General features: G+C 39.6%; 1 protein-coding gene across 1 annotated transcript in view; it reads left to right on the top strand.

Annotated features, from left to right (window-relative positions):
• The window catches only part of TMC1 (transmembrane channel like 1), a 205407-nt gene extending 202623 nt beyond the window's left edge, over positions 1 to 2784 (top strand). Inside the window, exon 20 of the mRNA XM_051858747.2 lies at positions 1352 to 2784. Coding sequence (XP_051714707.2) covers positions 1352 to 1374 — 23 coding nt within the window. The 3' untranslated portion in view covers positions 1375 to 2784. The remainder of the gene's footprint in view (positions 1 to 1351) is intronic.
• The last annotated feature ends 12891 nt before the right edge of the window (positions 2785 to 15675 follow it).

Raw genomic sequence — 15675 nt, 5'->3', positions numbered from 1 at the left:
TGGAAGCTCTGAGCATGTGGGTGGGGTTTGTGCACAGATCTTCTCTGGAGGACTGTTTGAGGGACCCCTGGGTATCTTTGGTCTTCGCCTCTCGGGATGATTGGATTCGTCAGGAAAATTGCTTCAGAGCTTCTGTCTAGAGAAAAAAGGCTTGCCGTGCAAACAGAGCACCTGAGTGGGAAAGAGGTCATGGGTCTCAGCAGTTGGCTCATAAATGCCCCCATAAGTCCCATTTTCACTGAGACGCTCCTAGTAGTCCTGTAGCTTACAAACATCTGTTGTTAATTCTTTTAGAAAAGAGCCTCTTCCAGTTTTCTACAGGGATAGAGAAGAGGACAGTGGATCTGGAGGTCTGTCTGCCTCTTAGAAAGCTCGGGCATCTGCTTCTTATTGGTTCCTCATTTCCAGAGGTGCCTGTTGCTGCGAGAATCCTGAGTCTTTTGGAGGTCTCGCTGTGTAAACGATGTTGCTTCTCAGCTGCTGGCTTAAGATTTCTGTTAAGATCTATAAATCACTTAACATTCATCAGTCTGATTTATAGCTTCTAAAATTTCCCCTGATGGTCTCCTCTCTTGTTCCACTTCCTTATGAGTTTATTCCCACTCCCTCATCTTCAATTCCTTAACTGTCATGTTTGGGAGAGGGCAAGTGTTTATTCCAATGCCTTTACTTCCATAACTTAGGCCAACCTTCATGTCTTCTACATTAAGAGGAGCAATGACTTTATCTCTGTTTTAACCGTGTCCATTCCATAGCCCTTACCTGAGGAGTGTCGATTGTTGAGATGAAGTCTAGGATGGGGTTACCTTAGTGGGCACTGATGAGTATTATGTAGGCTTTGTAGATGAAGGGGCATCCTGCTTTTGTATAATGTGAAATCACCAAATCTGTGCTTAAAGCGGTGAGTGGAAAATTCTGGCTTCTAAGATGGGAATTCTAGTTAAGGCTTATTGTTATCTTTATCAAATGTAATGATTACAAAAATGCAGTGTTATAGCATGCTGCTTACCTGAACTTTTCCTGTACCATGTGCAGTCACGTAGTAAATACCTACTGAGTACTGGACAATGAGGAGCTCTTGCATTAGAAATATTTGAAAGGAGTGCATTTGAATATTAATTACACATGCAATCATGAGTAAATGTTACCAAAAAAGCAAAACTTTGATTCTCCCTTATTTAGAATTTATGAGGATGTTGTTAAATAAATATAGAAATATTTCTAGTATAAAATGTTAAGTATTATGGCAAAGTTGAGTACATTTGGATGATACAGATTTCAGGCAACCTAAGCAGAAACAAAGTTAAATTTTCATTTGTCTCATTTTCATTTTTTCTCTCTCTTTAAACAGCTGCAGCTGCTGGTGGCCAGTGACTTTCACAGATATCCTAGAGGCTCAGAAGTTTCCTTCAGTTTAAAAACAATGCACTATGTGAAGACTCAGAATACAAGCTATGTGGTTGCTCTTCCCTTGTTCTACCCCTGATGGATTATCAAGGTCATGCTTGTCCATAAAAGCATCATCGGTCCTACCTGGGCAAGAAGGGTCTCCATGTATTCCAAATTAAGGATTTGTGCCTGTGCCCCCACTTTCTACCCTGCCCTAGTCTCTTGACCTTTTTCTTAACACACTGAATTTCAAGTGGGTGTGATCCAGCAAAGTAAGTTATGATTAGGTTTGTGGGTTAACTTTAGAAGCCATTTGCTTATGTACACTTACATTCGTTCTGCCTTAGCTTTGTTGAACTAGGAGCAGGAATACATTTCACCTTCTTATTTTTGCCTCTAAACACAGAAATACCTGCATAAAGTCATCGTGGTTAATTAGGTATTAACTTATTTTTAAAATCCAACACCTTGTTTTTTCCTCCTTATTCCCACAAATACAGATCCAAGACCTTATTTGCAGCTGGATTTGATATGAGAAGCAATAGGATTGCTAGAGGAAAACTCCTAAGTGAGTGAGGGGCCTGATCTACTAGGTCCTGATCTACTAAGCTCCCTAGCCTTGAAGAGGTCCTTGACTCTTAGACAACCCATCTCTTCATGAATTAAAATAAGAAAGAAAAGAGAAAAGATACCATAAGTGATTGCTGTTCTATTCAGTCTGTTCATTTGAACTTCAGTGATCATATTCCCTGAGCCTAGAGCCTGATATGCTATAATTTTCCTGCCTTTTTGTTAAGGTGAGAAAACATACTTTTATTGGAGGCTTTAGTTAATAGATGAGTTAAGGCATTGCTTTTCATTTAAAATTAGAATTAATGTGAATGGTAATACTCACTGCCCTCACTAGCCTTACAGTGTCTTCAGCTGCATCTCCTAACTCAGTGTCCTTCTCCAGAGCTAAGCCAATTTGCCTGCCATTCTCTGCAGTTGACTTGCTGATGTTCATTCCCCTGTCTTTGGGTTTCTCCTTTTTGATCTCATATTGGCCATAGCATGATCACACTGTTCCCCTGCCAACTTTGTTCCTGCTCATCTTTTTCAGATAGCTTCTATTCCCAATCATATCACTTTCTTGATAGGCTTCCTTTAACTCCTAGGTCTTTAATTACACTTATTTTCATGTGATTTGTAATGGTTCTTTACTGTTTCTTATATGCATAAGTCATCTTTCCTACGTAGACTGTAAGCTCCTTAGGAGCAGGGATCATATCTCTAACCCTTTTGTATGCCTAGTATAGTGCTGTGCACAGGTAGGCACTAAATAAATGCTTGTTAATTAAATTGAATCAATTTAACTTACAGCAGTTACATTATGAAATAAAAATTCTATTATTTGCTTGGAAAATGTTACTGTGATGGAAGACATGGATTATCTGTTGATAGGCCAAGTTTATTATCTGATGAGTACATAAAGTACTCATTTTCTACTCTGATCGTTTTTGCACTGTGGTAATCATATTGGAGAACTGATTTATTATGTTGCCAAATTTATGGTGTGATTGAAACGCCCTTGCTTTTGATCTGCTTCATAAACATGATGAGAGGTGACAAACTTTTCCCCAAAGATCTCCACCACCTATAGGCCGTACACTTTTTGAACAAATGTTCATGTTACGAACAATCAGACATGACAAACCAAGTTCCAAACTTTCTGTAATTAAATAAGTTGGATTTTTAAAGAACCTAAATACCCACCTGATTTAAGCACTTCTGTTAACACTGGCAGTTTCCACAGAGCTGTTGAATGCATTTCCCTACCACATGGGTAAAGATCTGAAACAGTAAAGGTCACTTCCAGAACTGTTTTACACTATTCAGAGATGACCTTGCACTGGTGTGATCGGACTGCCATAGATCTGTACTGTTCTTTCCACATTTATAGTCAAGGCAAAGAAGCAGAAATCTAGACAGCACCTTTTATTCTTTCTTTAGGGAATAAAAAAGACAAATACATGCAAAAACTAAATTTAGTTAACTGGGAAATTTAACCATTCTTTTGAAAAACTGAGAAACTGTTTCTGTACATTCTTTGAATTATTTCCTTAGATTTCTGAGAAATGCACATAATTTAAGCCATGCTAAGGGTTATATAGTAACACAAGTTTGATCTGGACTGTTTTCTTATCATATAGGAATCATGTATCCCTGCAAGTCCCCAGGCCAAAAATATATATCGAAAGATGAAGTAAATAGGGTGTTAAGACAAGAGATTCAAGAACTGGATTGGCAGGTATTCTCAGCTTCCCATGTACATAGGAATTTTTGAAAGAGACATTGAAACTTAACCATTGCTTAAAATAAAGAAATAAATGATAGTCATAGCCCTCACTCCATCTATTTCCAGCAAGAAAAAAATGTGATCATTACAATGATGTCAACAGTTCTCAAGCTACTGTATGAGCTATTTTCCCTCAAACTTATCTTGTAATAGATCACCTTCCATGCTTGGACTTGGATGCGCCAGTTGCCTTTTTCCAGGACCAGTGTTGATGAATGATGAAAAATATGTACATCAAATACCTCTTCAGGAAACTTAGATGTTATATAGCACACATAGTCTTCATATATAATGTCAAGGAGTTTATCATACAAATCTTCATGATTGTTTACAAATCTGTGGTAGTAGTACATGTCTATTACAACAAATTTGGAAATTTTTAATAGAATAAAAAGGTAAGAAAAAACCGCATGATTCCACCACTCAGAATAACTTCTGATAATATGTTTGCTTTTCAGATTCTCACTCATATACATACAGATACAATAAAATAGCTTGGATCATAAAACATAACCAATATCATCCCACATTTTTAACATAAAAATGACTTCAGGATATTTTTAATGGTTATAAAACTTCCAGTAATATTAATATAGTATAATTACTTGAACTTTTCTAACATTGAATAGACTATTTAGAGATTAAATATTGACTATTATTTTTCTAAGATTTTTTTATTTATTTGAAAGGCAGTGTTACAGAGTAGTAGAGGCAGAAACAGAGAGATCCTCCATCCACTGGCCTGTTTTCCAAATGACTGCAATGGCAGGAACTGAGATGATTTGAAGCCAGGAGCCAGGAGCCTCCTCCTGGTCCCCCAAGTGGATACAGGGTCCTAAGCACCCAGGCTATCCACCACTGCCTTCCCAGGCACATCAGCAGGGAGCTGGACTGGAAGTGGAACAGCTCTGAACCAACGCCCATAAGGGATGCAGGCACTGCAGGCAGTGGCTTTACTCAGTATATCACAGAGCTGGTCCCTAAATATTAACTTTAAATTTGAGTCTTTTTAGAACACCTTTTTGTATAAAAGCATTAATTGTTCATCTAGACATTTATTTTATTACAAAGATTTGTTTGAAGGAGCAACAGAGAGGGAGAGACAGAGAAAGGTCAAAAATCCACTGGTTCACGCCAATGACTATAATAGCAATTTCTAGGCCGGGTTGAAACCAGTAGCTGGGAACTCCATACTCTCCCACGTGGGTGGCAGAGACTCAAATACATGGGCCATCTTCAGCTATCTTCCCAGGTGTATGAGAAGGGATTCTGGAATCTCAAGCAGCGACTTAACCTAGTGTTTTTGCTCTTTTTAGTCTAGACTTTTAAACCAATATATACTCATTTGAAGGTAGTTTTGGTCAATTTCTTGGTAAAATTACATTACTTTCTACTATTTACATCTGTGTTTGATATTGCATAGAAATTTTTCATAGAAGACACTGAGTTCCTCTTGATACAAGGCTATATGAAAGCTCTTTTTAGGAACTATCTCATTTTTAAGTGACTTTAAGTTTAAGGACATATTTAGAATCACTTTTTTGGAAGCCAAATCCCTCATGCTACATCAAATCAAGTATTACCCACAATTGAGAATGAATCCAAAGTACTATTTGAGAAATTTACATTTTCCCTTATTTTATTCAGCTTTTGAAGCCTTTGGTCAAAGGTACATTTGTTGTGACTGTGTTATAAGAAATAAGTGGTCCAAAGTTATTTTTCAAATCAAAGAAAACTGGAAGAGCCCATGATATTTTATCGTAAGTGGAGTGTTTGTATTGCTGATGCTCATAAAGGTTACATTTGTCAGGGTTCTGCACAGCTCAAAATAAAGCCGTGGAGGCGTGACCTCTGCATACTACCCATTGCTGGAAGGGTACTAGTCCAGTTCCTCCTGGGTCACTTTGCATTGTGCCTAAAGTAATAGAAACTCCCTAAATTCCAAGAGTTATAGGATAATCCAGAATGTAGCAAATCAGAAATTCATCATGTCAGAGGGTCATGATATATCCAATGAGTCCAGCTTGAGTTTGCAGGCTGATGTGGACTCTGACCTACCAGGATTACTTAAGACCCTCATGAGAAGTGGGAGGGAACTCACGGAAAAGATCAAGTTAACACAAACCAGGTAGTTGGGAGCTCAATCCTAATTTGCTTTGTTGTAGGGAAATAAACATCATTCCAAAAAAATGTTGTGTATAATCCATACCTACCCCACTTAGGAAACACTGATAAACAGTCCAGCAGGATTGAATGAGTCAGGCAGTCTAGCCAGCAACTGACAAAGATGAGAACCCAGAGAGCTGTTCTTTTCACATTTAATAATCTTTCAATGAAGTTTTAGCCTTATAGTTATGCACTGCCTGCTGTAATTGGACTAACAAACCAAGATGCCAGCAACAGCCAGGAAAGTAGCACAGTAGGTGAGACTGCCTCGTAGGGGCCACTGTGTAACTAGGTCACAATTCCTATCTTCAGGGGGCATCAATGACAATTAGTCCTGTGTACCTGTAGGTTCTGTTTCAGGATTAAAAATGTAAATTAAAAAATTGCATTTCTCCTGGATGTGTACATACTTTCCTCTCATCTTTATTACCAAACAATACAATTTAGTATCTACTTCCATGGTATTCACATAGAGTATATATGTAGGTTTTATGCAAAGACCTTGTCAAGTTTATTTAAGGCGCTTGAACAACTATAGATTTTAATACACGTACAGAGTCTGTCGGCACAATGCTGTCCAAAGGCCATCAGGGGACATGCTGCTATTTTTAATATTAGAAGTCTCTCAAGTCTTTTCACATTCTGAAACTATTTGTCAAGACTTTGACTTTCTTTTTAAAAATGTTGCCTTTCTCTTGGCTCACCATGCCATGCTTTTCCTATGCGTAGAACCTGGGGCTTGCGCATGGCTCTCAGAGCATGCCACCACAAGGGGGAGCTCAAACTTTTTTTTTTTTAACTTTTACATGAAGTTGACACTAATGTGACAACTGAAACTGTGGTGGATGACATGTAAGATCACCTCCTGCTATGATTGCCTAAATGACTTGGTTTTGTTCTGGATCATCTAAATAGCTATCAAAATGAGTGGCAGGCAAACAACACACACCCTTAAAACCCAGCCAGACAGCATGCCTGTCTAATCTTTATTTTATGTTAATAACGTGATGTATGTTGCAGGAAGAGATAAAGAAGCAAGAAGAATATAGAGTTTGGAGCTACTGAGATTCCATGGGCTTATAATCAGATTTTAAATTTAACATAGAAAATAAATCAAACTTCATTCTCTGAGACATTAAATATATTTTCATTTAGGTACGGGACTAAGGTCCCTTAAGGAGCCATCTCCAGCTTAGGGCCCAAACCTTCCTTAAGTTTAGAACATTATTTCTCTTGATTTATGGAATTTCCAAAACCTCACTTCTCAACACATCAGTCCCAACACCATGCCCAGCACTGAGATATGATTCGTTTGTTTCATGTCCGGTTTGCTTTGGTTTTCTGGAATGTGCTTTGTTGGCTGCATCCAGACTATGGAGGGGCTTTTTGTTGTTGTTATTTGCTTTTCCTGTTTGTTTATTTTCAAATAACTCAAGGCCCAGATGAAATTCTAAAGGGCTCCAGGAAATCTATCCAGTACGTCCCAGGAAGCTGTAATAAACTACTCTTCCTTACTCATAATAATACTGAAATAGATATTCTCAGCCATGGGTACCGCTCTGAGCACCTGGCATGGATTTTTTTATTCAGTTCCCACTCCTGTCTGTGAGCTTGTGTAAAGAGCATCTTTTGTTATACAAATGAGGCACTGAAGGGCAGAGGAGAGTCCACAGCTTAACCTGCTGGGGGTTGGTGCCTCCGTGCACTGTGGCTGAGCATGCTTCGTGGCCTTATCTCAACATTTATCACTTTTCTTTTCTTTTCTTTTTTTCTTTTTTTTTTTTTTTTTTTGACAGGCAGAGTGGACAGTGAGAGAGAGAGACAGAGAGAAAGGTCTTCCTTTGCCGTTGGTTCACCCTCCAATGGCCACCGCGGCTGGCACGCTGCGGCCAGCGCACAGTGCTGATCCGATGGCAGGAGCCAGGTGCTTCTTCATTGCTGCATATGTATCTACTTTTTAAAAGATTTATTTATTTGAAAATCAGAGTTACACAGAGAGAGAAGGAGAGGCAGAGAGAGAGAGAGAGAGAGACGGAGAGAGAGACCTTCATCGGCTGGTTCACTCCCCAGTTGGCTGCAATGGCCAGAGCTGCGCTGATCCAAAGCCAAGGGCCAGGAGCTTCTCCCAGGTCTCCCATGCAGGTGTAGGGGCCCAAGGACCTGGGCTATCTTGGGCTGGATGGGAGGTGGAGCAGCCAGGACTTGAACCAGTGCCCATATGGGATGCTGGCACTGCAGGTGGCAACTTTACCTGCTATGTCAAAGGGCAGGCCTGTATGTATGTATTTACTCTGTCAGGATTTGAGCTCTTGAAGGCCAGAGGCTGTGTCTTGTCACTGTGTGACCTCTGCAGTGCCAGCCCTGGGACGGTCCACGTTGTGGAGGAAGGTGCTATGATTCCATGGTGAAAAACTTAGGGTCTGGAGCCAAGATCCGGGTGGAATCGCAGCTTTGCCATGTGTTGGCTGTGTGACGTGGGGAAATATGCACTGCCCTTGGCCTTCAGCATCTTCAGGAAGCATGGAGAATGGAGAATAACAGACTTCCCCTTTGAGGTTTTGTGAGGGGTGGACTGTGCAGTGCTCAATGCCCGCTGTGGTCCATGAACTCCAGACATCCTTGGAATTATTACAGCAGACATTTGATATGGAGGAATACTGTTGAACTGACAGTACTAGGATTCAAACTGATATATCTCACAATTTTCAAGGCAGCTTTTTAAGCTTCAAAATATTGCCTACCTAAATTGTTATAGTTTACCCTCAGTTACTGAAAGTTTAATGATTAGTTTGTGACTAACAGTGATAAGACAGGCCTTGATTTAGACATGTGAAACACACTTCCAATCCTGAAATACTCAGAACTCACACACACACACACTCACATACAAACACACAAATTAGTAGTGGGATCCCAGTTTTATATGAAATGAAGATGGATAGGTAAATTTATGATGACGAAACAACACTATTAGCCTTAATCTGTTTTTCTTGTATCTAACAAATACCTCCAAGTTTCCTATTAGCTTCTACTAAGATGATTCCTCACAATATCACAAAAGAAATTTTAGGCTTCCTATTAATGAGGACGTTTCATTCTCAAATTAGTTGCAGTTAAAAGGATGACAGTTGTGTTCAGTTATATCATAGAAGGTTGCATACCAGGGTTATGATAGAGAATCATCCTCAGGTGTAACGTGTTCTTTAAGGGGCATTTGATTGGATTCACACAGTTTTGACCTACAGGAAAGTGGCCAGTCCCAAGTGAAAGGATTCTTTATTCCTCTGTGAATCGTATTATCCATTCATTGCTTGATATGTACTTATGGAGAGCTTACTATGTGCCCAATACTGTTCTGCTTACTGGCACACTTTCCATTTTGTGAATAAAACAGATCACAGCACTTGTATTTTCTTCCTAACCACTCACTATCAAATGGAAAGTGGAATAATCAGGATATGTAAATTAAGGCAGCTGACGGTTTACACAATTGAATGGTTTATCAGGAAACTAAGGAGAGTTAACAAAGTAGCTCCTAGCTGGGTCTTCTCACGCTCCTTTTGGCTTTGTCCTGTCTCAGACGTCAGCTCTCCTGCTCGGTGCTGCCACCATATGACAGCATACCCCTTCTGGCTGTGGCACCTGCTCAGGTGAGGGTGGTGATTCACCCACCTCTTCTCTCAGCCTCCCCTCGTGCCTCCTGGCTTTCATTAGTTTTGGGTTTAGATTATTATAGGATTTCCAAATTCTTCACAGGCATTAATCTTCACAATTCCAGAACAAAGTGTTAGAATTCCCAGGAATTCTCAGGACTTCCTGAAATTATATTCTATATTTAAAAAAAAAAGCTTTCAAACATTTTTAACTAGAAATAGGTGACCACTGCAAAAAAAAAAAGGAATTTTTTTACCACAGAATTTTACTAAAAGTTGATTTTTTTTATTTGTATGAACCAATATATTGGAACAAAATTATACATTTAAAGATGTGTTAAAATTATCTCTACTCAACATTGCCATTTTTTAAAGGATTTATTTATTTATTTAAAAAGTAGAGTTCCAGAGAGTGAGAGAGAATCTTCCATCCACTGTTTCATTTCCCAAATGGCCACAAAATTCAGGGCTTGGCCAGGCTAAAGCCAGAAGGCAGGATCTTTTTCCAGGTCTCCCACAGGTGTGAAGGGACCCAAGTACTTGGTCATCTTCCACTGCTTTCCCAGGCTCATTAGCAGGGGGCTGGACTGGAAGTGGAACTGCCAGGACACGAACTGGTACCCATATGGGATACTATTGTTACAGGTGGCAGCTTAACCCACTGTACCTCAATGCCAGCCCCAACATCACCATTTTATAATAGAAAACATTATAAAAGGGAACATAAAAACAAATATCAAATAAAATCATTTAAAATGTAAGTATTTTTATATATTGGATATTCAAAAATGTTTTTGAGTGTTAAACACAAAAATCATTATTTAAAACACAGAAAACATTAATATCTTGATCTTCATTTTATGATAAAAATTGCTTTTATTTGGACTGATACTTGTTCATTTATAAACAGTGCATGCCTGGGTGCTGCTCCCATCTTTTCTGCTGGAACTTTCTTGTGCTATGAGTTTCCTTGTAAATCTAATCTGTTGATGTTTGTGTTTTCAGAATTTCTCAGTTTCCTATCTGAGTTCTTTTTTTGGGTTTCAGCATGACTGAATATCTTTTAAAATATTTTCTGTTATGCTAGGGTTTTGGTGTGCGAAGGAAAGTTCATGTCCTCTCTCTTATCTTGAAGTGAAAGTTCAGTATTTCCATTTTCAATCTTCATTCTGCAGTAAAGAGATAAGTAAAGGCCTTTTCTACAGTGTTGGGGGTGAGGGAGAGCCAATATTCCCACCTGCTTCAGACATGAAATGGTGCTGTATTGAGCTGCTCCTTTAGCCTGCTCCTGGGAGGTAAATAATTTGATCAGCAGGGTTTGGTTTTTACTTCTTTTTATCTATGTGAAAATGAACCATTCTTGCTGCAATAGTTGCTTTAATATATTAATCAGTGCTTTCTGATTAAATGCTATATTCCATTATACTGTGCTATTGAGATGACAGGCTATATGATTAGAGACAACTTTTCTGTAATGAGCAAATCTTGTTTCATCTATGTTAACCACTTGCACCTGCTTCCCTTATGGCCTAGACTTTCAATTAACAGGTGCTTAGTAGAATAGTCAACCTAGACTTCTATCTTAATACTTTTTGTGTTTTACCTACCTCACTATTGTTCTGTTTTTATGTATAATGAAGACTTTACAGGTAAAAGTACAGAAAGTAAGAAGGAAGAATCTCTCTCCATGCTCCCACCCATCTCCAGAGGCAGTTTTCAAGAGAGAAAGGAGGAATAAATTAACTCCCTCATGAGAAAAGACACATGATACCAGAAGTCCTTGACTCTAGTACTTTTGTAGTGGAATTTCATACAGTTGACGAATAAGAACTGTGAGCCACCAAGTGGTAATATTGCCTGCAATCCAGTATGTTAATTTCACACAATTCTTATGCAAACAGAATCAAACAATTAAATAAAATAACATTTTAGGTTTTATGTTATTTTTAAAAAGTGTAAACTGAAAAGAAATGAATCAAAATTCAATTGAGGTAAAAATGGAATTCTGTGGATGTACATAACATGTAGACCCTAATTATTTAATGAAGTGTGTAATTAAGACTGAGAAAAACACATCTAAGAGGATGTTCAAAATGACAGAAAATTTTATTATAATGTACATTTGCTACCTTTTGGTTGTCTGGTATCCAAGTTTCCTGCCTAGTGGTCCTAGTGAGAGATTGACTTTTGTTTATAGATTCAACAGGAAATAGTTTCTTCTTTACTGCATCTAATGGGGTCACGTCTTCTTCATCACTACCCAGAGCAGCCAGGGAATGGGTGCATGACCCAGACTCAACAAATCAGAATCAGAAGCTATCTTTAGGTCTTTCACTCTCAAGCAAGTGGCACACATTCACTGGGGATCCATTGCAAGGGAATAGTTCCCATGGACCAGACTGATCCTCTGCATAATTTTTGTACTGATTTCTTCCACAGAGTTCTGCAGAGCTCTTTAATTCCCCATTCCTGAGGCCTGATCCTAAGCTTCTAGTCAATTGTGTGAGCTCTGATTTTTTTTTTTTATTTGACAGGTAGAGTTATAGACAGTGAGAAAGAGAGACAGAGAGAAAGGTCTTCCTTCTGTTGGTTCACCTCCCAAATGGCCGTTACGAGTGCTGAAGCCAGGAGCCAGGTGCTTCCTCCTGGTCTCCCAAGTGGGAACAGTGGCCATCCTGCACCGCCCTCCCGGGCCACAGCAGAGAGCTGGACTGGAAGAGGAGCAACCAAGACTAGAACCCAGTACCCATATGGGATGCCGGCACTGCAGGTGGAGGATTAACCCAGTGAGTCACAACACCGGCCCCCTGATTTTCTTACAACAGAAGTAGGAGTTGGAATTTTTTTTTGAAGATTTATTTATTTTTCTGAAAAAGTTGCAAAGAGAAAGAGAGAGAGAAATCTTCCACCTGCTGGTTCACTCCCCAAATGGCCACAAGGGCTGGAGCTGAACTGATCTGAAGCCAGGGTCTCCTTTATGGGTGGAAGGGCCCAGGCACTTGACCCATCATTCACTGCTTTCCCAGGCGCACTGGCAGGGAGATGGATGGGAAGCGGAACAGCCAGGGCCTGAACTGGTGCCCATACGGGATACGAGTGCTGCAGGCAGTGACTTCACCTGCTACACCACAGTGCTGGCCTAGGAGTTGGATACTTTTGTATGTAATTGACATTGATTATGTAAAAAGTCAAAGTTTAGTGATAGAGAAAATGGAAAAAGGCTTTTGTGGATTGATATTCACTGCTGAGAGAAAATAAAGCCTAGCACCAACAAAAGTACTTCAGTGACCCCAAATCAGAGATAAATGCATAGCCTTGCTGGCGGAAAAACAGCATGCTATACATTCCTTTACCAAGAGAAGAGTATGTCCAGTGTTCCACATTATTTTCACTAATTTTATGAGAAATCTTAGATGTCTTCATAAAAATTGATTTAAAAATCTGCTCATGTATTACAAAATCTATGTTGTGTTATGAAGTAGGCTGAGAAAATTCTAACTCCAGTAACAGGTTACTGATACTCCCAGACATATGATGAAGTTACTTCCTGGTTTACTCATGGTAAGGTGAACTATCTTAAGCCCAAAATTCAGTTAATGCTATTAACCTACTAATGAGCATAGCTTAGCCTAGCCTACCATACTTAAACATGCTCAGGACATTTACATTGACTTACAGTTGGGAGAAATCATCAGACACAAGGCCTATTTCATAATAAAGTGTTGCATATCTCATGTAAATTTATTGACCGTTGGACTGAGTGAGAAACAGCATGGTCGTATGGCTATGCTTTCATATCATCTTACACAATTCTTTCCCAAATCATTATAACGTGGAGTCTATCTGTACTTTTAAAAAATTATTGTATTTTTCTGTGCATATATTTTTATTTGTTACCTATTGCTGTGTTTAAAAAAAAATCATCCTGAAATACGGTGGCTTAAAATAATGATTTATTAACCAGAAGAGCCTGTGAATTTTCTGAGTGGTTCTGCTGGTCTTATCAAGGTTCCTTTAGGCAGCTGCATTCAGCGGATGGCTGGGTAGGCCCAGGATGGAATCAGTCTCTGTGCAGCAGCTGGAACTGGTTGTTGGCTGGAGGGTGGCTTGCTTTGCCTCTATCCTCTCTTGTCCTCTTGTAACTGAGACTGGCTATGCTCACAGCACAGTGTTCTCAGGGTTAAAAGAGAGTGAAAGCAGAAGCTTCATGGCCTGTTAAAGTCCAGGCCCGGAATGTGTCAATGCAAGCCAAAAACCAAGCCAAATTCAAAGGAAGTGGGGAAGAGTAATGCCTCTTGCTAATGTGATGAATGGAAAAGTTAGACTGCAAAAGGCATGGAGGAGTGGTGGACACCTTTGTAGACTGCCAACCACAACTGTGGTAGCATATTCAGTATACATACCTTGAATGAAGATTTTTGTAATATTTTGTTTCTCTAAGAGTAGAACTTTTCTTGCAATACATGCAGTCAACAGTGTAATACAGTTTATAATAATGCATTGGGCAAACAAATAAGATTGGTTATCTTTTAAGAAAAGAATCAACCAAATGTCCCCAGCCTGTAACCATGTGGAGTTTCCTTTGAGGAGGCTTTCTGTACAGGACAGGAAGTAGGAATGAGGTGTGATTATTTGGCACAGTGGTTAGGTTGCTGCTTGTGATGCCACGCCACAGGTTAGAGGGTCTGCGTTCAAGTCTCGGCTCCACCTCCACTTCCAATTCTAGCTTCCTGGTAATGGGTTCTCTAGGATGAAGAAGGTGATCACTCAAATAGTTCAGTCTCTGACAGTCATGTAGGAGACCTGGATGGAGTGCTGTGTTCCTGGTTTGGGCTGTAGCTATTGAGGACATGAGGGGAGTAAACAAGCAGATGGAAAGTATCTCTCTCTCTTTCTCTCGCTTCCTTTCAAATAAAATGAAAATAAATGAATTAAAATTTTCAAAAAGTAGGAATAAAGATGGAAAAGCCACTATCCAATTTTCTCCCTTGTAAATTAGAGATTACATATCACTTCATAAAATTGTGAAGATAAAATCTATAGCAGTTAAAACTATATTTTAGTACATATTTAATTAATTTTTAAAGATTTTCTGTATCTATTTGAAAGAGCTACAGGAGAGGGACACACACACACACACAAACACACACGGGTGGGGAGAGAGAGGCAGAGAGAGAGAGAGAGAGAGATCTACCATCTATTGGTTCACTTTCTAAATGGCTGTAATGCTTGGGGCTGGGCCAGGCTGAAGCCAGGAACTCCATACAGATCTCCCACATGGGTGCAGGGGTCCAAGAACTTGTATACCATCTTCTGCTGATTTCCCAGGCACATTAAGAGGGAGCTGGATCAGAAGTAGAACAGCCAAGACTTGAACCTCCACGCACATGGGATGCTGGTGTCAAAGGCAACAGCTTAACCTATTGTGTTACAATGCAGGCCCCAAATTTTTGCATGCTGTGATGAGGATGATGATGACATAGATGATACTAATAATTTTGGATGTGTTAGACATTGTTGTGCCACAGTAACTGAATATCATTTATTGTGTAATTTATCATGAGCAAAAATTTACTTGGCCCATGGTTCTGTAGGCTGGCAAGTCCAAGACTGAGGCGCCACATCTGGAAAAGGCCTCTTTGCTGCATTATAATATAGTGAGCCTCTTATGGATAAGAAGAAGAAGAGAGAGAGGAGGCCAGACTAGTCCTGTGCGAGGACCTCAGTTTTGAGATAATGCACATTCTCCTGCGATAAAGGCATTGATCCATTCATGAGGATAAAGCCCTCATGACCTAATCCACTCTTAAAAGCCTTACCCCTCCACACTGTTCACATGGGGGATTGCATTGGGGATTAAGTTTCCGACATGTGAACCTTGGGGGTCATATTCAAATAAAAGCAGTGGTGCTGCTTCATTTCAGGTATCACCCAAGTACATCTGAGAGTAGGAGCAAAAAAGTAGCCACTGAGGAGAAGGAACGTTTGCGAGGCTGAAACAGCACTAAGGGATACTAGCATTGGTTCCGATGGTGACATTCACTTGAAGTGGTTGAGCATCAATCACTTTAGTAATTCAGGAGATCAGAAGTCAATCTGGAGCACAAACAATGATGGCGGCGTGATTGA

Source organism: Oryctolagus cuniculus, chromosome 1 (assembly GCF_964237555.1).
Source record: "Oryctolagus cuniculus chromosome 1, mOryCun1.1, whole genome shotgun sequence".
Classification (NCBI taxonomy): domain Eukaryota; kingdom Metazoa; phylum Chordata; class Mammalia; order Lagomorpha; family Leporidae; genus Oryctolagus; species Oryctolagus cuniculus.
The sequence above is the reverse complement of the archived record's forward strand: the minus strand, read 5'-3'. Positions and strand labels throughout refer to the sequence as shown.